Here is a 24,261-nt window from a genome sequence, read left to right on the forward strand (position 1 = left end):
ATTGTTTTTAAAACACCACTTAAACAAACAAACAAAAAAATTTCATCTTCTACTTAACCCCTTCTTGTGTCTCCTAAATCTATTTCACAGTTTTATTTCAGAGGGTTGGCTGCAGCTCCACACTGGGCAGACTCCTGTTCAAAAGGAAAACAAAGAGGTCCCTCCTTCCTCCCTGTCCCCTTCTCCCCAGGTCTTCCCCCTTTGCACTTGCTGCCATGTCGTTCAGCCCACAACAGCTCTAGCACTCCAAGCTCTCCAACCGCTGATTCAACTCTCTCCCAGAACCTGGCTAGATTTTATTTATTTTTTTTTCCTTTTGGTATAGCAGTAACTTCCCCCACCTTGCATTTTCCATTCTGTTTATGCATAAGTAATGTTGCACTTTCTACAGAGACCACGTGAGTCTATGTACAGAATCTTTTCAAGAAGGACCAGTCTCAGGGAGAGCAGCTTTTGGGCTGGCTTGTGTAACCATCAGGGGAGAAAACACAGAGAGTACATCACAGGAACAGTGGTTTGAAATCCTTCTTTGCTAGCTGTGAGCTGCAATACTCATGCCTGAAGGTAATGATGGCACAGTTTACCATGTATCAAAGCACAGATTGGGCTACAGCCTAGCTCAAATGAGAAAAGTGACAAGATTTTGTTCTTGGGATTTCACGCTTCGATTCTTTTATGCTACAACAGCTATCTGTGTAGCCAGTAACAATGAGTAAACAAAAAGCACCCTGATGATCAGAGCATCTTGAAAAGGGGAGAAAACTACCCTCAACGTGCTTTTAGGGGCAGAAAACTTCAAAGCATTTCCCACAGTAGGAGATCCCAACTTCAGCAGAATGTCATTCCTGAGCTTCTGCAAACAGAGCGCTTCCTTGCTGCAGCAGACTCTGCTAAACCCTAACAAGAACAACCACCACCACAAACGGGTTTTGTCATCTCCCAAATGTGCATGGATCCAAGCAACCTTATGCAGCGCATGCCAGCAAAACTTCATAGCATCCTTCTGAGCCCAGTTTTTAAAATAGCTGCTTTTCATCCAGGTGCAGGCTTTGGCTAAGCAACAAGTAAACTTGAAATTGGTGCTGTGCCTGTCTGACATCAAAAAGAAACAAGCATGGTGTTTGCAAACTGGTAGCACTTCAAAGGGGAAACTCAGTTTTGTCAGAGATTTTTCACAACAGGCTATAATCAGGTGCATTTTCTCCATGACTGAGCCCAGGGATTAAAGAACAAACATCTGAGTCCTAGAACAAAACATTTAGACAGTGAGTCTCTTAGCTTTTACAGAACTCTTATCTATCTTGAGTTAACTGGCAATCAGTTAACTTGAGGTCAGAAGATGTGCAATGTACAAGAAAATATAAATTTAGAATAATATGGAGAAACAATTGAATCATAAAGGAATTTTCTGGTGAAGCAATACAAAGACAGCAAATTTTGACTTCAGAGGAAAGATAACCACTGTGTTAGAATAATTTCTACTAATCTCTGTTTTGGGAAGTGTGATAAGAGCAGCAACCAATCTAGGACACGCAATGTTGCGGCAACATGGTACAGGATGATTATACATAGACTTTTACAACTGAACAGGTGAAGGCTGTTATCTAAAGGTGTGAGTGCTATTTTCACCCCATCATCAAAGCAAAAACCTAATACAGAAGGACCTGGCATGAGCAGGAGTTCCTCTCATATTCACCCACAGACCATGCTAAAGTTACCACTGAAGAAGTAGCCAAGCTAACTCTTCCAGCAAGTCAGCCTGGAAAGGATCAAGTATCGTCTGCCACCTTCACCAGCTTTCCTCTTTCTATATATATGTAACTGCTCTTTCTTCTAGAGTGCTGACTATGTGGTAGCAACCAGACAGTTCTGTAAAACGCTTCCTGGGTGAATTACCACAGGTATGGTCAAAAATGCCGAAAGCCTTACTGATCTAGACACTGTAATTAGCTCAATACTTTTTTTTTTTTTTTTTTTAAGAAACCATCCCTCAATTGCACTTGCACAGTTGGGAACAAAATCATGGCCAAAACACAATCGTTCTGAGGGCAAATTAAATAGTGTTTGTGAAAGGTTCAGATACTAGAGTGGTGAATAACAAAAACAGACAGCATCTTTTATACAGGGAGAAACCTCAAAACAAATGCCAACATAATGCAAAACAAACAATAACAACAAGTTACCAGTTTAGACATTTTGCTACCATAACACATTCCCTGTTTGGCCTCAAAGGAACTTTGTGATACATTTCCAGCTGAATCCCAAGGAGCAGCAGTTCCCTTTGGACTTCCCCAAACCACACAGACTTAATACTTACTCAAATACTGCAGGTTATACTGCAGGTCACGAGCAGCTTCCAGCGGACACTAGCTTAGCAAGGACCCAACCAGATCAACTCCTATCTGTTCATGTCAAAAATTGCTATACAAGGACCAAAGATACCCCAAATCTAAACCCCAGGTGGGGTAACACCCAGTGCACAGTAAGGGCTTCTCTGCACTGGGGAGAACAACTAAAATGTCATCCCAGTGTGGAAGCCAGCGTGGACCCACCAGAGTTAACCAAGCCAAGAGCTAAAGCAGTCGCACCACTTCACCACAATCAACTTTTCCAAGCCCGCACTGTTTAAGCACATGCAGAGTAGGATAAAAATACCACTGAGGACAAAAGCTTTTCATGCAGTATGGCCCCGCTGAGGGCCATTATTAGCAAAGGTGGAAGATGTTCACAAAAACTTCCTCCTCTAAAGAAAAACTGATGGGATGGTGGATGAAGGACCTGCTAACCACATTAAACTGGTATTTGGCTACTGCTTTTCAGGCAAACACAAGAATAGTCCACATTCTGGATAACAGGCAGTGTTTAGAAATATGACAAGACAAACACACAGGAGTACATATTTCTGGCTTCTGTCTGTATCAGGTGTGGCTATCACATACAAATGAAGTCTGGGAAACACTCTGGCCAGGAGGTTGAATAAATAAATTATTTGGATGAAATCTGCAAAATTACTACTAAGCTATGCGGCAGCACTCCCACTCCTCACAGCCACTACAACATCCCACAGCCACCACAGTGCAAGAGATGAAAACATCCTGGAAAGTCGCAGAAGTGGAGATTCTAAGCTCTTCTCCTTATTTCTGCTGGTTCCTCAAATACTACACTTTTGTCTGGAGTTAAAAACAAAACAAAAAATTAGTTTTGCCCAGCTTGGTACTCTGAAGAACATTTGGAAATATAAATCCACTGCTGGAATTACTTTTTATCACATTTTACAAGAGTGGTTGCCAAACAAAACCCAGTAATACTGTCTCCTCTCCTCTTCCCTGTTCCTGTCAACAAGGTGTTGATATCACCACTTAGCAGGGGTCATTTATATGCTAATATTCTTAAACACAAGCAAAGTAAGAAAAACAACCCTGGAGAAAAAGCATTTAGGATGGGGGGAGTGCAAGGAGCAGCAACTCTCCCTCTCTTCCCTCCAAAGATGTGATTTTTGATGGTTCAATCTTGCACGATTAGGCTTTTATGTAAAACATACAGTGTGTGCTACGCATACATAAAGGATATACAAGAAATTGTGCTTGTGTGTGCTCAGAGGGAGGGTAGAATGCAAGCCTGAAGACTTGATGGGAAAACAAACCCAAAACAGAGCAAGCAGAAGAAAAATAAACCAACAAAGCAAGCCACCCCACAAAGAAAACCTACTCCACTTTCTTCCTTTATGGGAACTGCACTGAAAGAGGGGGCTGCAGCCCTTTCTCATTCTCCTGTCTTTACCATCTCCACAGTGGTCTAACAGGATTACCTGTTTTTATATACTCTTTGGATTTTTGCCTCATAGACAAGTCACCCTCTCCCGACATTACAGAAGCACTAAGAAATGAAGACTGCGTAAAACGCCCATTGGACAAGAACTGATTTTGGCAGCAATGTCAAATTAAGTAATCTATGCTTTCAGGTGAAGCTTCACAGGAATGGCTGAGCCTGTCTAACAGCCCAGTGCTGTCAAAAATACAAATTATTTTCTTCCCTCCATCGGCTAGCTTATTTTCTGACAGATTAGCAAACTGAATTGGATCACTGAGGAGTCAGACAAGCATTGGAGGTGACCAAGACAGGGAGCAGGTACTACACAGCCAGTAGCCAGGAAGGGTGGAAAAGGACTACTTTATTTAGTGGCAAAGACCTACTGACGTGTGGAAACAGACTCCACAATCAGTGAGATTGTAAAGTAGGTATGTTTATTTAGTGCTGGGCAGCACGGGGGGGGGGGGGGGGGGGGTAGTCCCACCAAAGTTGTGCGCCTGACTCGGCAGTTCGCTTCAAATTTATACAGTCAAGCGTTACATATACATGGAGTTTCGCAATACGCCTATACATAGGCATGATCTATCCCCGCTTCATATTAAAATTAATTCCAAAAGTCACAAGGCCGGTCTTGGCAGGTTTTTGGGGTCGACTGCTGCTTCTTATCAGGGACTATCTCCTGCCCCAGCCAGCCTCAACAATGCAAACATTAAGCATCACTTCTCATCCTCTTGGGCCAACAATGCAAACGTTAAGCACCACTTCTCATCCTCTTGGGCCACGTCTACCTCTATTGAAATTTCTTTAACTTCATTATAAGCTAGATAATTATTAAACAGTTCTTATCTACATCCATATATCTACTATATCTACTAAGGTTCCTTTGGCTCCCCGTTTCACTACTAGCTTAGCATTGTTCATATCTTCTGAAAATTCATTTTCCATTTACCCAGCGAGTTGTGCTTGCACAACTGTTTTCTGGGGCAGCACTGTGAGCTCAGTCACGGAACTGAACTGGGTTAAGGAATATCGTATTAAAAGTAGCCTTTACTGTCACCTTTAATAGTCTACATCAGTTTTCCAGTCCAGCTTGCTACAAACAGTACTGGCGTAACCCTTCAGATGAAGCAGGACGGGAACAAGTGGCTGTGAGCAAGGGCTGCTTAAGTGTTTTGACAGCACTACTGAAATACTCATCAGACTGGGATGGAAAAAACCATTAGCAGGTATGTGAGCAACTGTCCCAAAAAGCATGTTAAAGTCGGAAAAACTCCAAACCAATCTGTCTTCATTTTCCACTGGGCTGGTATACAGCATTATCTCTGTAAGACAAGCCAAGAGCTAGAATTTCACTGAACAATACAATTTGTCCTTAAAGCATGCACAATTGCTGCCTCAGAGACTTCCAGCTGTACAGCAGCCAACTCTGCAACTGCATGTGTTCAAATAGAAGACTCCTCTTAGTCTACAGTCAAAAACCATGCAAATACACTTTTATTTAGAAGTTTATATGAACCTGATCTAGTTGCATTTATTATTTCCAATACAAAGATGACAAAATTTAACAACCATCCCAATTTAAAGCAAGTTTTTCCTCTCCGGTCAGTGCGCTAAGCAATTACAACTCCCTTAAAATTAAAAGCAGGCTATCTGCAACCACGTCCGAGCAGCATTGACTAGCATGCTCCTGTGCCACGGCTGTACTACTACAGTAAAGCTGCTCAGCACAGCCATATTGATGAAGCAGACCTCTGAAGAACAACCTTCTCAACAGCAGCAGAAACAATTCTGGTTTCTGCCAAGACAGCTAGGATTAGCATAGTCTCAGTTTTTGCAAAACCTGCATGTTATTTCAGCCAAATGACAAGTGACAGAGACTGTGATAATGCCAATAAAAGAAAAATACTGAAAATTCTGCATAGACCTTTTCCTCCCCGTCATGAGATTATTGTTATTACTGGTAATGACAAAAATAAATTTTAATTCCTTTTATTAACTCTTTGGTCTTTCAGTATTTATGGTTTGTGACTTAAATTTTCCTTTTCTTACTTTATAAGGGACTATGAGGGGTTTTTTTCCTTTTAAGGAAGGCTCAGAGTCTGTCCCAGTCACACGACTCTTCTGATACATCAAGAAAAAAAAAACACCACATCTTTACCAGTCGTCTTCTACATCAGTAAAACTATCTATACAGCCATGATTTTCTCAAATATTAATTCTGGGCTAGACTCTGGAATACAGCTCTGAACAAGTGAACTACATTATCTCAGACAGAGACATGATCACTTCTTCCAGTTTGGTACCTAAACACATTTTTCTTCGGTCATTATGGTAACTAGGACCTCTAGCACTGCTCTCCTTCTGCCTCATTTTAAGTCATTGCACTCTGGGCAGGGAGCAGAAGCAGCACACCCTTACATTTCCCTTTTACATTGTCTGTACATCCAACCAGATGGACTGCATATTCAACTCCCCTTAATTAGGCACAAACTGGGCTTCAAACGAAAAACTAGCATTAGAAGCTCTATGGAAATCTCTTTCTGAAAAGTCTCTTAAAACGTAAATAACTGTGTGTGTGTGCACACCCACACCCCTCTTTGGTGATACAGATGCAGAGTCTGAGAAATGATTGGACATCATGGACAATTATAAAATGGAATAAGCATTTACTGGTTCTTCATGACCTAACTCGTCTTGCAGTCTCTGCTATAATATATAGGTCACCCAAACCTTAAAAATAAACATAAAAACAAGGGGGTTCTTTCTCTTTTTTTTTCTTCAGTTAATAAGAGACTCATAGCATGCTCTGGAAGCAAGAATGAGCCTGGAGGAAAAACAAAGATGAGCCATCTCAATCAACAGGATTGAGATACATGCGGACAGTTTCTAAGACATGTTGCATCTCTGCCAATGTAAATATATTCATATAGACAAGATGTACTCTCCGTTTCACCAGGGCCCCATGCAACCTACAATCTGCGTACCACCAGCCCCTATAGCTTTGTCCCAGTACACAACACATCTACAGTTCCTTTGCTCTAAGCAGCAGGCACTCAAGGAGATCTGGCCCAAATTATGGTACCTACACATAGTATTGAAACCACTTTTGAAAACATATGCAAAATAAAAAAAAACCTCTCTCAATTTGTTATTTTTCAAGCTATATTAACAGTAAGAAGCTGGAAAGGCTATTCTCTAATGCATTCTAATTTTCTTCAATATTCAGGAATACAACATATGGAAAATTAACTAGGAAACACTGTTAGTTCTTTTTATATTACTACTTCTTTTCAACACCAGCAAAATGAAGCAGAGGTAACTAGAAACCCAGGGATTTACATTCTCTTACTCTGGTCACTGTACTTTTATAGTCATCAGCTTCACTGAAATAATAAGTAGCACAATAAATAAAGCCAACTATAATTAAAGCATAGGCCTCTTCCTCGGTGAAAGTTATATAAAAAGCTGGAGTCTCACTTTCCAGAGGCTGCCCACTAAAACTTAATTACATGCTCAAATTATAACTTAAGAGCTGCCCCTAACATGAGTCCCACGTGCAAAGAAAACCTCAGAGCAACCTTACACTGAGCATGATGGTACTTTTAATGAGCACTGCCTGCCCCTTTGGGGAAAATAGAGAATAAAGCTTGAATTAACAAAATTCATCGATTTCTAGCACAGCTGCACCACACCGTGAACAGAGGCACCACTCAGCCTGGGATTACTGATGCAGGGCTGTCCTCAGCTGCGTTAACCCACAGGCAGCTGGGAAAGCACACAGAGGGGCTCCTTGCAGCGCAGCAGCAGCCACCCCACAGGGTATGTCCCATCCCCTCTGACCCCCACAGAGTCTTAGTGCCAAGTCTCCAGGTTGCAATACCAGAACAGAAACAGGCACTCTCACGCTATTTCACAACATGACTGCTCTCAGGTTGTGGCTCAATGATGCACCTAGGCCAGTGTAATGGTTTGTAGCCACAAAAAAGGGTCTTTTCTGCATCCACTCATGCCCGCTTCCTCTCTTGCTTCTTCAAGTCCCAAACCAAGCAGAAAACTAACTACAAAACTTTGCAACCAAGTTAACAAGCTGGATTGGCTTTAAGCATCTGGACACCAGAACCAGGCTCCAGAAAGAAGCAGGACTGGGCTGGAGAGAGGCGGTTAACTCACAAGGAATGGGAGAAGAGGGTGGGAGCTGGACCTTCTCTTAGCAGCACCAAGCCATTAGGGTTCTCTCACCTGTATGGTTGCATCATAGCCTTATTCAGGCAAGGTTGGCTCAACAACAGTAACTCAAAGGTGAGTAAAATAACTCCACAGTGAAGATATATCTTAAATGTATCTTTATAAAATGTTTTCTGTTCTAAAACTGGGCCATCAAAGAAGTTTCTGCCCTTCCCTGAAATTTCTGGCTGCTCAATCCTCCTCTAATACTGTCCCCACTTTCTGATGCTAATATAATTATTTGGATAGGTCCACCTGTGGACACCAAAATGATCAGAGCTAAAAATACCATTGGGGAAAAGAAAGTGGCAGGTACTGGGGCAGGGAAAAGGAGGAAAAAGAGCTTTCTGGTTTGAAGCATTTTTGGTGACCTGGTCAGCAGCACAGCCCACAAGGCCACCCTGCTGAGGGTGCACAGCCCAGGGTGGGAGCTAATGGCAAGGAGGCCTTCAGCTTGCTTTGCCTGTTCAGCGAGCATCTTGCGGGACCTCTTATTAATGGTATTGCAGAGGGTCCAAGCAAAAACAGGAATAGAAAACATAGGAGGACAATTGACTGACTCCAGTTGCTTTTCCTTGACAGCCTAGGGCGCTCGAATGGCTGGCTGTCCTTGTCCCATATATCTTCTCATATATCCTCTCTCCTCCATATATTACCCTTCTTCACCTCCCACACACCCCTTGTTCACTCACAGGCCATTTTAGGAAACTGTTTTGTTGTAATAATGAAGTAAAAAACCAAACCAAAACAAAAATCTTCTTCTGAGGAAGTCATTTGTCTGTTGGCTTAGCATGCTGAAATAGCAAAGAGTTACAGACCCTGAAGTGGGAGGACAGGATCAATAGCTTGAAGTCAGATGAGAAAGGAAAGCAGCAGCACCACAGCAGGCTTAGGCTGCTAAGCCTGTGTATATTAGGGTTTGCTCCTTTCATTAAATCTCAAGTTCTATTAAATATGTATTTATCAGCCAGTGATGCACAGTATAAAAGCAGAAGGGAATGTACAGCGTAGCACAGATGTCCTTGCTTTACAACTCCCTTCACAAAACCAGACTTGGGAAAACCCGACCTGCAGACTCCCTCAGAAGCTGCAGAACATCTAGGCTGCTGAACACAGAAAAGACTGCAGTGACTACTGAGAGTTCATCAACACGTAAAGCTGCTGGAAACTCTCACAGTCTAAGTCTTTGTTCAATGCCCAAACTAGATAGCGTTTCTCCCCACAGGCAGAAACACTGATAAATAGATTAGACAGGTAGATTGATCAGTGCACCTTTGGTGATACATTACACCAGCTAAAAAGCCAAATCTGAAATCCCTCCAAATGCAAGCCATTTAAAAAAAAAAAAAGTGCAATAGACTTTGCTCCTATGTCCAGTCTACAAGCCTGCTGTGTGGTTTGAAAACTTATACCCTCAGCCAGGAATTACTACTAGGGTGTAATTTGTTGAGCAGTTCTTTCAATAGTGGTGCTGGCTTAAGTAGTTTCCCTCCCAAATAGTTATTTTTAATCCAGACCAGTCTCCTACAGCGTGGCCCATCCCACAGCTGCAAAACAGTAGTACAAACACATCCGAAGTGTGAGGAGGGCACTTGCTTTAGCCTTGATGCAGCTAAAAGAAATGCTTGTAAAAAATGGGAATGTTCCCTGTCTGTTTCAATAGCAAATAAAGTGCTTTAGTTTAAATACCTTCTGCAGCTGAGTAAGTTGAACCACTTAACTTAAATAAATCCATGACAAAATAAAGTACAGAGGCAGTGACTTGTAATTTGCTTATGTTTCTGATCTTCATAGGCACATGTGAGCCTGCCCATTCAGTCTATTTTTTAATTAGTACAGTAACTGGGTGTGCATATGTTTACATCAACTTAAACCTGTCTTTGGTTTTAAACTTAATTTGGTCCCTAAACAACAAATATTACATGAACATAAGACAAGTTGACCAATTTGGTAACTAGAAGCATGTTTTTTGTATTTTTTTTTTAAGTGGCGTAATATGTGCCACAGACCACATCACTGCAAAAAATAAAGACCATAACCCCAAAACACTTAAGGTGAAACCATGAGCTATTGGAAATCCAGTATGTAGCTGAAGTTAGGCAAGAGGGATTCAAAGTCCAATAAACCATTGACCACAATAACAGGCAGGGATCAGTGGCAGCGTGCTTTTACATTTCCCAATCTAAGGACTACTGAATTCTAAACAGTACTTAATTTTTCTGTGGAAAATTCCAGTGTATCTTGTGTGGGGTCATCAGAGACAATTTGTGTTCCATTTCAAAGTCCACTTACTACTTTTGCTTTACCCCCTAACACTATAAGGGAACATGAGCTCATTTGTGAGGGGATTTGGACTGATTCAGCAACTGACTTCTGAAGTCTGGTCCACAAGACTGAACACCCCCAACGAATAAGAAAGCTACTTTCAAAGCATTTTCCTTCTCTCAGGAAAGGGTGTGGATATTGTTGATTTGTTTACGTGTGGTAGAGGTTGACACTGACTGCAAGCACTAAAACTCTTACTTGAGCAAAAGCCTACTTGAAATAGTAACTGTTAGAACATAATTTAATAGTACAACAATCCAGTTGATACTTTTCTGTAGTACCCTCCACATTAAGCCAATAGACACTTACTCAGGACTATGGTCCTGAATTTTACCAATGGTGAAAATTGGTAAGATGTTCTGGTAATGCATAGATGTATTTTCAGCGGTCAGCTTTCAATTTTGTGTCTAAAAGCCATTGCCATTTGAAAAACCTCAGCCAGAATTAAAACAATAAAAATGGAAATAAAGTAAGCACTGGGTTTTGCTCCACATGTTCTCAGTAACGTCAAAATTACAACACAGTTTTCAGATGACATGACTTAAATATCAGCCTTTAAATATACTCTCAATAATTTATCTAAATTCCAATGGGTAGAGAAAAAACTAGGACCAGTCTCCCCAAAACATTATGGCACAGAAGGTAATTGTGACTTCCTACTTTGCTTACCCCCAATCCCCATCAGCCCATTGTTAGCGGACATTAAAAAAAATATTCTCACTGATAATGGATATACTATCCTAGCAGCCCAGAACTTTTCAGATGTTTGATTTTTATATAATCTTATAAGTTGTATACAGAAATACTTCAGGCACTCAGGGAGTGAACATGAAAGCACCCCATATGGGAGGAACTTCAGAGCTTAAGCAGGATACTTACTCTGTGCCGCTTTCAACCATTTGTGTTAGGAGGGAAATGCCATCTAGGTTTATAAATTCTTGGGCAAATGTAACATCCCGTGAGTAGTTGGCTAAGTCTTTCAGTGCTTCTAACTTCGCATCCATACTAGAAGACTGGATCCTCTCATGAAGCTGCTGTGCATTTTGAGCCTAAGAGAGAAACAAAACAAAACCAACAAAAAATCTTTCGTTACAATAGCAATAATGAATAAAACGTTACCACAAGCAATTTCCATGTTTAATATTAATAATAGTTGACACTTGCACGCTCAGAAATAAGTAAGTAGCTCATATAGGAGCTACTTTTGTAAAAGTGTATTACTCATTTATTAGTCCATTATTACCTATAATTATTTGGACTGTTGCAGAATCATTAGCAGAGCAATAGACAGATATCCCATTGTCTCAGGCAAAATGTAAGCATTACAGAAGACAGCCTTTGGCTTGAGGAGCTTGTGTGTCACATCAATAAAAGTAGAAACAAAAATAAAACAAATTGCATCAGACAATCTCAGTATACTAATGGCAGCACTTTTCTCCTCTCAACACTTCCTCAGTTTATGCATTTCTCATGACCTTTAACAACGAAGACCATATACTGTCCTAATCAGGTTATATTAGTAGAGACCAACTTCAGACCTTCTGCTCCTTCCTCACCCTCTTCCTTTTGTTCACAATCAATTCAAAAATTTGCACACTCTCTTACAAGGAGCATAGGAATAATTATTTCCCACATGACACTATGATATTATCATTCATACATCTTTATGCAAGGTCAATATCCACACATACTAGGTCTTTTGCCCATTAATGCTTCAAATACAGGATGAAACGGTGAAATCCAAAATGAACACGGAAGATAAAAAGCTAGAGGGATATTTAGATAATGCATATTAAATTGTCTCTGTCTTTAGCCATACAAATACTTTAAAAGACATCTCATGTTTTCAGTGTGATGCTTTCACTTACCTGAACACAATACCTAAAAGCTTCAGTTAATAGCTAGCTAGCCAATACTCTTCTTAGAAGAATAATCCTTGCCACTATACTTGCAAAATTCAATTTCCTAAAACTCACTTCTTACCTGCTGTCCTGGTTTCGGCTGGGATAGAGTTAATTTTCTTTCTAGTAGCTGGTATAGTGCTGTCTTGGATTCAGTATGAGAAGAATGTTGATAACACACTGATGTTTTCAGTTGTTGCTAAGTAGTGTTTATACTAACTCAAGGATTCTTCAGCTTCTCATGCCCAGCCAGCAAGAAGGCTGGAGGGGCACAAGAAGTTGGGAGGGGACACAGCCAGGGCAGCTGACCCAAAGTGGCCAAAGGGGTATTCCATACCATGTGACGTCATGCCCAGTATATAAACTGGGGGGAGTTGGCCTGGGAGGGATCACTGTGCAGGAACTAATTGGGCATTGGTCGGCGAATGGTGAGCAATTGCATTGTGCATCACTTGTTTCATATATTCCAATCTTCTTATTATTCTTATTCTTCTTCTTCTTCTTATTATTATTATTATCATCATCATCATTATTTCCTTCCTTTCTGTCCTATTAAACTGTCTTTATCTCAACCCACAAATTCAATTTTTTTTTTTTCCAATTCTCTCCCCCATCCCACTGGTTGGGAGGAGTGATCAAGCAGCTGCATAGTGCTTAGTTGCTGGCCGGGGTTAAACCACAACACCTGCACCGAATGAAAGGTGAATGAGAAGCTATGTGTCATTAGGAAACCAAATTAATGGTAAATTCTGCTGAGAGATATTTTCTCTGAGATTATGCTTATTCTTTCTCAGCTGGAGAAGAAAAATATAAGAAAAGGCTCTGCTGACAGACAATTCCTTTTCTGTTCAAGTAATGAATATACTCTTCACAGAGATGGTCATCTCTGCAGATCAAGATTCTGAAGTAGTAGACATTTTTAGTACAAGTGAACATTTAAACACGGAACACAGGAAAAACCACCACCGTGTTGTAACAGATACAGCTTCCTATCTACATAACTTTGTTGCACAAACATTAATAAATTAAATGTCCCAATATCCTCCAAGATCAGCAAGGTTTGTTTCTTCCCATTTTCACAAAGAAAAATTAAGACATCGTCTCCAATCAGCTTTTGGCCAGAACCTATGTGGTGAGGAGCGTGCATGGGGAGGAGGCGTCTTCTAGTTAGTATGACTGTGGTTAACATCTTCTGTTAAGACCCATTGAAAAGAAACAGAGTATCTTTAGTCCTGAGCTTTTCTATGCTGTAGGTATCGGGCAGTGCAGCCATAGCAGTAACATTATCTATAAAAAGGCAGAATCCTGTCATCCAAAAGGTCTTTCTGCCACCCTAGTTACCTACTCTATCAATAGGTTTGAGTTGCAATGGGGAAACAATGGTTTATACAGTCTCTCCGTAATGGCAATGTCCGTCCAAATGGTACTAAAAGAATATTCTCTCAAACTTAAGCAGCTGGTAGGCTAAATCGTTTGCCAAAGCCTATGGAAGAAATCAAAATAGATCCCACTAGCTTCCAACTTCAGGATAACCACAGACTACTTCCTCCAACCCTTTTCCTTCATCAGAGAGGGCGAAGGAAGTTTTGCTAAAGCATTGCTGTATAATCAGCTACAAAAATTTAGAGCAACCACTATTATTACCTGAACCAGCAGTTCAACAGCTAACTCCTACCTCACCAAACAACCTCCTTCATTGAGCTGTTTCTACTCGAGACTCCCCACTATAACAACTCAGGAAGACTCAGAGATACAAAGCATCCTCAAAACACTACTCTTTCTCAGAATACATGCAACTTCTGAATTCCTGCCCATCTCAGTAAATAAACACTTCAGAAAATCTTCAATACCACCATAGCAGCTGCATTCCCCCAACTCTGGAAATGGTTGCTCAAATTTAACCTTAAGCTCATTAAGATCTGTGCACATGCCTTCTTCCACCTGCTATGGTTCTGGGAAGTTACCGATCCCACTATCTGCCTACTGAAGGATACAGGTCTTCCAGCTTTTCATGGGAAATGGGTCCTCTGAAAGCTCCTGGACTCAGTGAAAATGGAACAAGTAGGAAAGATGAATGAAACGCCCAGTTCAGTGTGACTGAGCAGCTCTCCTGAGCTGCTCAACCAGTAAGTCTGAGCGGGCGGAACTTGGGCAGCAAGCACAGTACAAGCATGGAAAGAGCTAACCCTACCTCTCACTAAAACCGAGAACACCAGTACAGGCACGTGCATTAACAGCTCACCTACACTGCAGAACAGCAGCATGAGCAGGACCAACCTATTGCCAGAGATACGTTAATCCTCTTTCCTCGGAAGTCAGTGAGAGCTTTGAAATACACCACACTAAAACCGAAACATAATCTTAGATCAGAGACAGCTTGGTCCCCTCTACAGAGCACAAAAATCTAAAAAGCAATGTCTCTCTGATACAAAAGTGATTCAGCCCTGTTTTAAGCACATAAAAAAGAGCTTACTAACACCATAGGCTTTATCTGACTAGGCCAATGCTAATGCCCCATCAGCAAAGCTTCTACAGAGCTGTACTTTTCTTACATTAAACAAGTTTTGCAAGACACTGCATCCAATAAACCTTGCTCCTTATACTACCGGAAAAGAACTGATAATGGCAGAGCAGATCTTGATTAAAGGGGTAAACAAATATTTGTCTCAGGAAGAGTGCTGGTACATGTCTCACTGGAAAGATGACAAAAAGTAATGTTGGCTGTTGTCATCATAAGTGCCTGATGGGTGAAAACATTGCTTCAGTGAATACCATGCAGTTCTCACAAGCCTCCTAGTTCTTGTTGCCATAGCACTCATACGTGCTTATGGAATGTACAGCTCACTTATGACTGCATTAAAAAATGAAACGCAGATGAAATATGCTCCGAGTGCTTACCAGGGAGCTATTTTAATGATTTACAATCCATCAGTGGATGGACAGAGGGCACAGCTCATTAACGCAGCAGCAGAGCTAGCTGCCATGTCTCTGCTTTTACTGAAATATCATTCAGTAAGAATAAATAAATATATAAAACCTGCCCAACTGAGAACTGTTATGAGGGAATTAGCAGAAACACGGCTGTTCAAGTAAATGAAAGACAGCATTAACTGCTCTCCTGTTCAGAAAGGAAGACAGGAAGCTTGTAAAATGTGTGCTGTTGAAGCCCCAGCATTTCAAAAGGCTGTCAAGAGGCATAAGCTGCATGTCTAGTCTTAAATGACTTGCTCCAAGGACAGCCAGAAAGATTGCCCTTAGGGAGTAGCAGTGCTTAAAAGGAGCAGCTTGATGAGATTGTCAGCTTAAAAATAAAACTAATGACCTAAATCCAAGATGTGACTTGCTTAGAGACTGAAATAGCCATTTGGAGGTTAGGAATCCCAAGATCATCCTAACAAGGGATTCTACTGATCAAATTATCATTTCTTTGCCACCAAATACTTTGTGCAAACTTTGAAAGCAACTTATAACCCAGACGTATGCAGGGTTTCTGTACAGAATACAAAATGCAGCGAGCAAGGACAGGAAGGAGGACACAGATTCCAAATCCAACCACCACCAAACGTTAACGTGCTATGGAAGAAATTTGCACCACTGATTTAAGTTGCTCTTTTGCCATTATGTAATCAGTTTTCCTCTTTATCCTTTACAAAAAGCAAATAAAATATGAGTATTTTGGTCTTCCCTGTAGATAAGTTAGTCACATTACTCAACGTTCTGCAACTACCAAATACAGTTTTGTACTAACCAAACAGGTGCATTTCTGTGGTTTAATTTAACACTGTGGTGGTTTAAACTGCCGCCTTTTTCTGGCTTGTTACTGCCACTTCACCTACAACTGCATACACGTCAGAAAGCAATGGAGGAGTGGATACGTTACATAATCATCATTATATGCAAACCAGATTCAACAGATCCCGCAAGGCTGACTAGCGTCTGATGCCAGGTAAGCAATGAGATTCCACTTTAATTAGTAAAGACATTAATTGTTAACATTTTTACATTCATGCTCAAGCACAATTTCTACATCTAAAGCCCTGTGCAAACATAATACACAGAGCAGTGCTACATAATCACTATACACAATTAAGGAGGAAGAAACAGAGAAACAGGGAAATGGTCACGCCTAGAGTCACGTACTAAATCAATGATAAAAGCATTACAGATACATAGCCATATGTATTATGTAAATATGCCTAAAATAAGTTTATGCAATCAGTAGCCACTTATGAATGAGAAGCAATTTTTCCTCTTGCTGCATTTGAAACAATCCCTTTTGTTTACTATTCAAAAGGGGAAACCTGAAAACATGAGATTAAACCTTTATCTATAAAAAGACAAAAACCAACTCCACTTCGCAAATCTTTCTCTTGTATTACGAGCAGACAAATATAAAAGTGGCTCATTGACTTCCATGGTCAGTGCTCCTGGTATAAGGTTCAATAATAACTAATTCACCATTACACGATAATCACAATCATAGGCTAGACCTGCAAATATTTATGCATTTACTGAACTTCAAGAACATTAAGACAGTTGAGCACATATTAAAGCAATTGTAGATTAAAAATTACAGACCAGATCCCCAAACTTTACTTAAAGATAGAGAATTCAGATGCATAAGTAGAAATGGGTTAAAAAAACCTCTACACTTCCTTGTCTGTGTAGATCACATATAAATAAAAAAAACACGTTGCTCTCATCCGTAACAGCATTCAGGGAAAATACTATGATGACTGTTAATGAACACCCCTGTTTACATGATTGCTCATGCTAGAAATGCTAATACAGCTGCCTACAAACAACTTACAGGTTTGAGAACTCAACCAATCTCCAACCAGGGGATCAAAGAAAAACATGCAACAAAAGCAAATTATCAGGCACCATAAATACCACATTAGAAAAGGTTACCTATTGACTCAGCATTTAAGGTATACAGTTCATGAGCAAGGCATGTTTTTTACATGCACAAGAAGCTACTTTCAAATAAACAGCGAGTGCTCAAATAACCAGTTCTGTTTGAAAACCAATAAATTTAAAAAAAGAGGTCAGTTCCTTCAGTTTAATTTTCCCAGTATTTCAGCATCCTTTCAAAATGATTAGTCATTTGAATGAGGATTTGCAGGATCTGATCGAAGGAATCCCGCAGTTCCACACACTAAAAGGTTGGACTCTGCTTGCTGCATTGCAGGACACAACTGTCCTTTCAGAACAGTCTCACACTCGGGAGCAATTACAGCTCATTTATTTATACACCTACCCACCATCCACTGGAATATGTTTATCACAAAACAGACAATAGCAATCTGGCATTTCAACTGTCAGGTATGTTCAAATACAAAGAAATGTTGCATATGAAAGTTTTGATGAGTCCCTTCAGAAATGCAAATGGACAAGGGGGGAAAGCAGATCACGGAAAACTGCAAAAACACACAATAGCACAAAGAATTGTTAAGAAAGATGATAGGAGAAGTTAAAAATAAATAACAAAGATGATATAGGAACAAAGATAATATGAGAGAAATTCAATCTGTACTCAAGTTTCCTAGGAAACAGAGTGTCTGTGTGGCGAGCGGTTTATAGAGGAAAAAAATAGCATTGTTTAGAAAAAACAGCCTTTCAGAGAATCACACAAACTTAGCAAACAGACCCACAGATACAAAGAGGCAGTTCAAATTCCCACCAGGCCTAGACTGGAGTTTGCAAAGTTTTAACTCAAGTTTAAAATAGACACATTGTAAATCTCTGAAGGCAAGCATTTATAATGGCTTTAGCAGCACACCGTAACTGCAGTTTTGCCCTTGCAATATTAACAATGATTTTCAGAAAAGGCCCCTACATACACATGCAAAAAAAATTGAGATTAAAAAAGAGAGAGTATTTAACATTTAGATTTGGGGAGTTAGATTTCAAATCCTAGTTTTAAAAAAGCCAACCCAAAAATGCTGGTTTACTACTTCTAGACAAAACTACCTTTTTTCCCCTCCCTCCTTTTAATCTTTAATAGTACCTGCTCCGGGTACGTGAGCAATACACAATCTGAGGCTAACGACAACAGAACTCAAAAAGATTGCATCTCATCCTTCTCACCCAGTTTTCAGTGACTGACGACATGCAACTGTGAATGGGTGTAGCCAGACTACTGGCTGTCATGGTAGTAAGCTGCATAAAAATTAAGAACTACAAAATCATTTTAAGTTCATGCAGCCTTCTGAACTGGTCAAAAAGATTCCTCTCAACTCTTCAAGGAAAAAAAGTTTCCTCAAAAGGCTTGTGAAGTTCAGGACATTTTTTTTGCCCACAACAGCCAGAAAGTAGGCAGCTCAAGCCTCTCTGGAACTACATGGACACATCCCAGACGCTGCATAATCCATACGTGGCTCCTCTTAATTTCCCTCAGTCTTCCTCTCCTTCTTTTCTAATTCCTCCACCTCTTCAAAGAGCATTTTTTGTAAGATTTTCTTTTTCTGGGGGAAAGGGGAGATAGTTTCAGCTTTATACTGGTGTATGATAGATAAAAAAGGGGGAAAAAAAATTTCAGAATCTTAATATTTTCACAGGATGAGAAAAACATTTCTCACCCAGCTTTAGCAGCTAGGAAAGCATCTTTCCTAATTTGCAGGAGTATATAATGCAGCCTGTTCTTCACATTATCTCCTCCAACTACTGTTGCTGTCCTACACAATTTCAGAGGAAAAATGGAAACAGATGGCCTGTTAGCTTTTCAGGATAAACGACAAGCATTGTGTGGGTCACCAGTCTAAAACCCACAGCTTGGAAGTCTTTAATCTGTCTATTTTAGGTACCTCTATGATGACCACTTCGACAGTACCTTAAAAGCAAAGATACTATTGTAGGGTGGGACTATGCAGAACTTCATTTTATGTCTATTTAAAGAATACAAATACTCTCTAATCTGACAAAAACCAATCCGGTCCTTCAAAACCTCCTCCCAAGCTACCTTGCTGATTCTGGGAAAAAGTTAACAAAAAGTTTCTAAAAAGTCAGAAAATTTGAAAATAAGCACTGGTTCAGGGATAAATATCAACACTGAAGACTAGAAAGTATCTTCTAACAGGATGGCTGAGTCACTCAACCGCAGGCCAGTGCCAGAGTGGTCCACAATTTGGTAGGTAACAGGTAATAAATACCTCAATATCCTAAGGGCCCCTGTCTTGGCTGACTGACCCTAAGGCAAATCACCAAAGAAACAGAACAAGCAGAAGAAAGACTTATTATGCAAAGCCCCACCTTTCTCCCCATAGGCATTAGCAGAAAGTGTTCTAAATCCAAAATTTGCCTTTTGTGTTTGTAGGTCATGTTTCCAATTGCACAAGTGATCAAGAACACAGACAGACAGCCATTTCCACAGATCAGTCGCAGCACAGCCTCTCTTCAGTTTTGCATGGTGCAACTGGTTATGGATTTTGAGACAGGGAAGGATTCCATGAGTCATCTCATGCTGTTGCTGCATGCTGTGGTTACACAAAAGAATGATGCAGTGCGTTTGAACCACATTGGTTCTTGATGAACCACAGATGTTGTTTTGATTTCATGAGATCCCAAGTCTGGGCAGTAGATAGCCCTTTTTCAGTGGAGTAGATATTTGTTCTTAAGAAGTCCTGAAAGTTAGGAGGAGCTGGTGCTGGGGCTGTGTTTCTGAGGAAGTTTCACCAAATAGGGTTTACTCCACCAGCAAGTGGTTTCCCCATGTAAAAGGCTGTTCTGGTGACATATGGCAAGAGGCTCTGGAGCCACACAGACCCTGACAGAACCATGGTCTTAAACTATCATTTATTCTTATGACTCTAAAGCTCTGTATATAACAGCCACTGAAAAAGATGATGAAGGATAACAGAAATCTCTTGTCTTTACCCAGCTGGCTGCTGCTTAGAAGTGCTTTCTGTTAATAAGCTACACTCCTGTAGATTAATATTGCAGTCACTTATTTAAAAACTTGAGGCATGTGTATGTTTCCATTTTGGCTTCTTCAATTTCCACTTACACACAAACCTGCGTACAAATTCAGTCACCTCATAAGTCCAATATAAGCCATCATCAGGTTAAGCAGGCTGGGGAGGAGTGGAAACGCACCTGATGCCTGGAGAACCTGGGAAGCTAGTGACAACATACACTTCTCTGTTTCTTTACCATGAGCCTAGGACCTACTAGCTGAAAAGTGATACATCCAAAAACATATCTATAATCTCTGTGTGGCTTCCATCTAGAAGTTTTCACATTTTATGGCAGAGTAACCAACCCCACTCTTAACAGGTTCAACAAAAGCCAAAAGTTAAACCACCACAGCTCCATCTTAACTGTTCAAATGAGCTGCAGTACAGGGTGGCAGAGTCTGGCCATAAGAATGCTTTGAATCTGCAGAAGCTAGAACACCACCATGAAGAGGTAAACCATTTTAATGGCACACTACATTTGTCAGCAAGGAAATGGGATTGCTGCTGCCTTAGACATACATCTTCTGGGACTAATAGTGGCTTTCAGCATGTGGCAACAGTACTGCTCAACTCAGCAGGAAAACAGGCCATTAACAAGGCAACCGGCAACTCTGCCGTGCTTTTTGAGGAGCTGGCAAGGAGGTGGTGTTGAAGAAAAATAAAACGAAAACAGTAAAATCTCAACATTACAGTTGCTGCTTACTCAGTAGAAACCCAGAGAGCAGGAAAGCTCTGACCTGAGCTGCCCAGCAGAGCTCTCTGTGATTCAACTCCCAGCCCTTTCTCTTGGGCAGAAAAGGAACAACTTGAGTGAGGCTGCAATGACAGCAGGGAAGCAGAGATTATCTTGGACATGAAAGCTGTTCCCAGTGGGAGAGAAGTGAGAGAGAAAACCACCCAGTTGTGCTAACCCTATCACCAAATGTCACTCAGAGATACCACCCCTGCCCCCATAACTCAAAAAAAGAGAACAACACAGCCATCTTGTGAGCACACCGTTATCCTCCTTTAGAGGAGGATTGTGGGATACAGTGTGGCTAAAGCTTAAAAATACATACGTCAGTTCACAATGATTTACTAATCAAATCTTCACTTTCAAGGGAAGAGAAGAACAGAACAGTAACTCACTGGAGATGTTGTTAATCGAAGGATTGCTCCATTTTTTATTTCATTACGATTCTGAAAGAGAAAAATCCAAAAGGTTTTATTTAAGACTCACATAAAAAGATGAAACATGCATTGAGCAGAATGCCACACTAAACCAGCAACAGTACTTTCCCCTGTCTGCATGCAAAAGCTTCCCTCTTTCATATGTGAGCTAACATCTATACATTTTCCCCACCGAGGCATACTAACATTAGCTTCAAGAAATAGGTGGCTGTTCACATGATATTTAACAAATCTGAACCCTTTCAAGAATGACTTCATGTTTTTCAAAGTTTAGCTTCCACTGGCAACTTCTAAATACTTCTTTGAAATATACTATCCATGGTGTCTGGCTCTGGTATTGTGCTACATAGTTGAGGAGTTCGTAAGTTTGCTGAAACCTGTCATTAAACATCTGCAGGATTCAAAATTTATCCCACTGGCTCTCCATTTTCTATAACAAGAACATGCTGACTTAAACCACTGGAACCAACCCACTGAGCTCTGCCACCACGACTTTGCATTCTCCCTCAAAGTAAAAAAAGCAGCACTGTTAGCAGTAAGTAAAGTTCAAACATGCTGTAAGTCATTCTCCTTACCTGGCTGGCAGAAGGAGGCAGCATTAAACATTTTCTTTTGGTTAAGCTCACATAACGTGTTCAATTAATCTAAAGCTATGGGTAGATGAAAAACCTGCCATAGCATAAGCTATGGTGTACACTTACAGTATCCTCACAACTTTGTGGTCAGTGCCCATGTGCACGGTCTTCCCCTGTGGTAAGCATAGAGGAGCCGGCCCATCTTTCAACAAGCTACCTCCCATTCACCACAGGTTAAGAGAATACAGTACCTAGCGCAATTAACACACTAGCAGGTACTGACTGTGCACAGTGCAATGCACAGTCACAACTTCGTTCATGGTTCAATAGCTTGTTCATGGGCCGATACCCTAATTTGTCATAGGCACTGGAGGAATCCCTAACAGTTTGAGAGAGAAGAGCTAATTTTCTTCTGAAGACCACATTGCAGGCTTCCTGCAGACTGGTGTTTAGCCAAAAAAAACCTGAAGGTGTATTTCTTCTCAGGAAATTTTACCCGAATTCATTTCATCCTTCTTGCTCCCATTCTGATACATCTCAAATCCAAAATGCTAAAAACAGGACAAATCTTGCCTGAAACCAGGTCAAGTAGTCCCAAAATAAAACTCCAGTACATAGTCTCTTTCTTGGTATCCAAGTCGTCTGTGGGATTGGTTCTAGCTACCTACAAGATCACTCTCCACCCACAGAGACTTCTTCACTGTAACTGAAACAACTGAAGTGCCAGACAACACAGGGGGTACAAGGGAGAAGCTTTTTTACAGCATCTTTGCTTACATATGCAGCTAACTCATATCAGCCCGCAGCAGTCTCCTCCTGCCAGAACAGCCTCAGGGAGGCCAGCCAGGCTCTACTCAAGAGAGGAGCAAAAAAGGGTGAGCAGCTAAATACAGGGTGACTTCCCACAGCACTAACAAAGTGCCAGATTTTCTTCTCTTGTAGTAAAACAGCAGCAGACTCAGCTATGTTTCATCACATCTAAGAAATGTGTATTAAGTGGCAATAGTGCATTTGTGTGGTTTAATCTAAATCAGTGTTGAAAAAAACCCCACTTTGCAAACAGTTGTGTTAAACTGTTACCACCTTGAGGATTTGTGGAACCAGATAAAAGTAATTGGTTTAGGACAGACAGTCAGCATAGGCTAAATCTACCTCCATCAACAGCTTAGACTAAGCCACTGGACCTCAGCTGCATTAGGCCAGAGTATGTGCATGCACACATACACACAGGGTTCCATCAGTTTTACTTGGAAGGCAGCAAATCACAGCATGCACCAATATTAAAAACAGTTACGGAATCAGACAGCACTTAAACAACTTAAACTGTACAAATCACATTCAGAAGTGAAAGTTCACCAATAGCCTTACGAAAATATTGGAGCTAAGTAAATACTGTTCTTAAACATAAATAAGAGCGCACACAGAGGCTTACCTTTTCAGCAGCACAACTTTAAGCTTAAAGTTTCTCATGTTTCCTGCTCTAATTAACATGAACTACCAAATCAGATGTACAAATGAATTTGTGGTTTAACAAGTGAAGTCACTTCATTTGGGCCACAATAAGCATCTCTGCAAACACTCTCAGTGCAAACCCAAGATAGATGGTGGAACCACACCTTTGGGAGCAGGGAAGTGGTGCGGGGAAAGAGAACAGGGGAAGCATGAGGAGGAATTATACCTTCCCTTTTTGGGAGCAGCAAGCTGTCAACCACAGCCTGAATTACATTATTCTGCAGTTGCTTCAGGCTGAAACCATGCTCCACAGTTTGTTCAATTACAGTAGTTTCGTCACAAGCTGAAACCCTAACCCATAAAAAGTTGGGCTTAACCTGATATACTCTCTACAGTGTCATTTATGCAGGTTAAAAAATAAAACTAATTAAATAAGGACACTTACAGATTGCATAGGTTGAATCTACAACTAATCTAGCAAGTGAAAAATATCTTGTTAAAAATACACTATTTCTCTATAGTCAGAGGAATTTAAAAACAAGTGGAAAAAGGGAAGCCAATAACCTGGTTGAAGTTCAGATACCACATATGGATAAACAAGAGAAGTACTACTCTCCAGAGCAACCACATGTCAGCAGGTTATATATAAAATAGAGGAAAAAGAACACACAGAGTACATAAAAGTATCACTGGAAGTTTTCTTTGGAGTCTTTCTGTTTATTTATCAAGCCGAGTCTGAAACACCAAAGCTCTCAGACTCAAAGTTGCAACGCTTATCAGAGCCCACAGCACATGAAGCCCAACGACCTTTCATCACGCCTGGCTCAGAGCAAAGTGCATAAGACTGCC

General features: G+C 40.7%; 1 protein-coding gene across 3 annotated transcripts in view; it reads right to left on the bottom strand.

Annotated features, from left to right (window-relative positions):
- The window catches only part of ELMO1 (engulfment and cell motility 1), a 323,193-nt gene that overhangs the window by 220,743 nt on the left and 78,189 nt on the right, over nucleotides 1–24,261 (bottom strand). For all 3 annotated transcript variants that reach the window (XM_030008954.2, XM_030008955.2, XM_030008956.2), the window contains 2 exons: nucleotides 21,344–21,394; nucleotides 11,239–11,408 (listed from right to left, as the gene is read on the bottom strand). In XM_030008954.2, coding sequence (XP_029864814.1) covers nucleotides 11,239–11,408; nucleotides 21,344–21,394 — 221 coding nt within the window. The remainder of the gene's footprint in view (nucleotides 1–11,238; nucleotides 11,409–21,343; nucleotides 21,395–24,261) is intronic.

This window comes from Aquila chrysaetos, chromosome 3 (genome assembly GCF_900496995.4).
Source record: "Aquila chrysaetos chrysaetos chromosome 3, bAquChr1.4, whole genome shotgun sequence".
Classification (NCBI taxonomy): Eukaryota; Metazoa; Chordata; class Aves; order Accipitriformes; family Accipitridae; genus Aquila; species Aquila chrysaetos.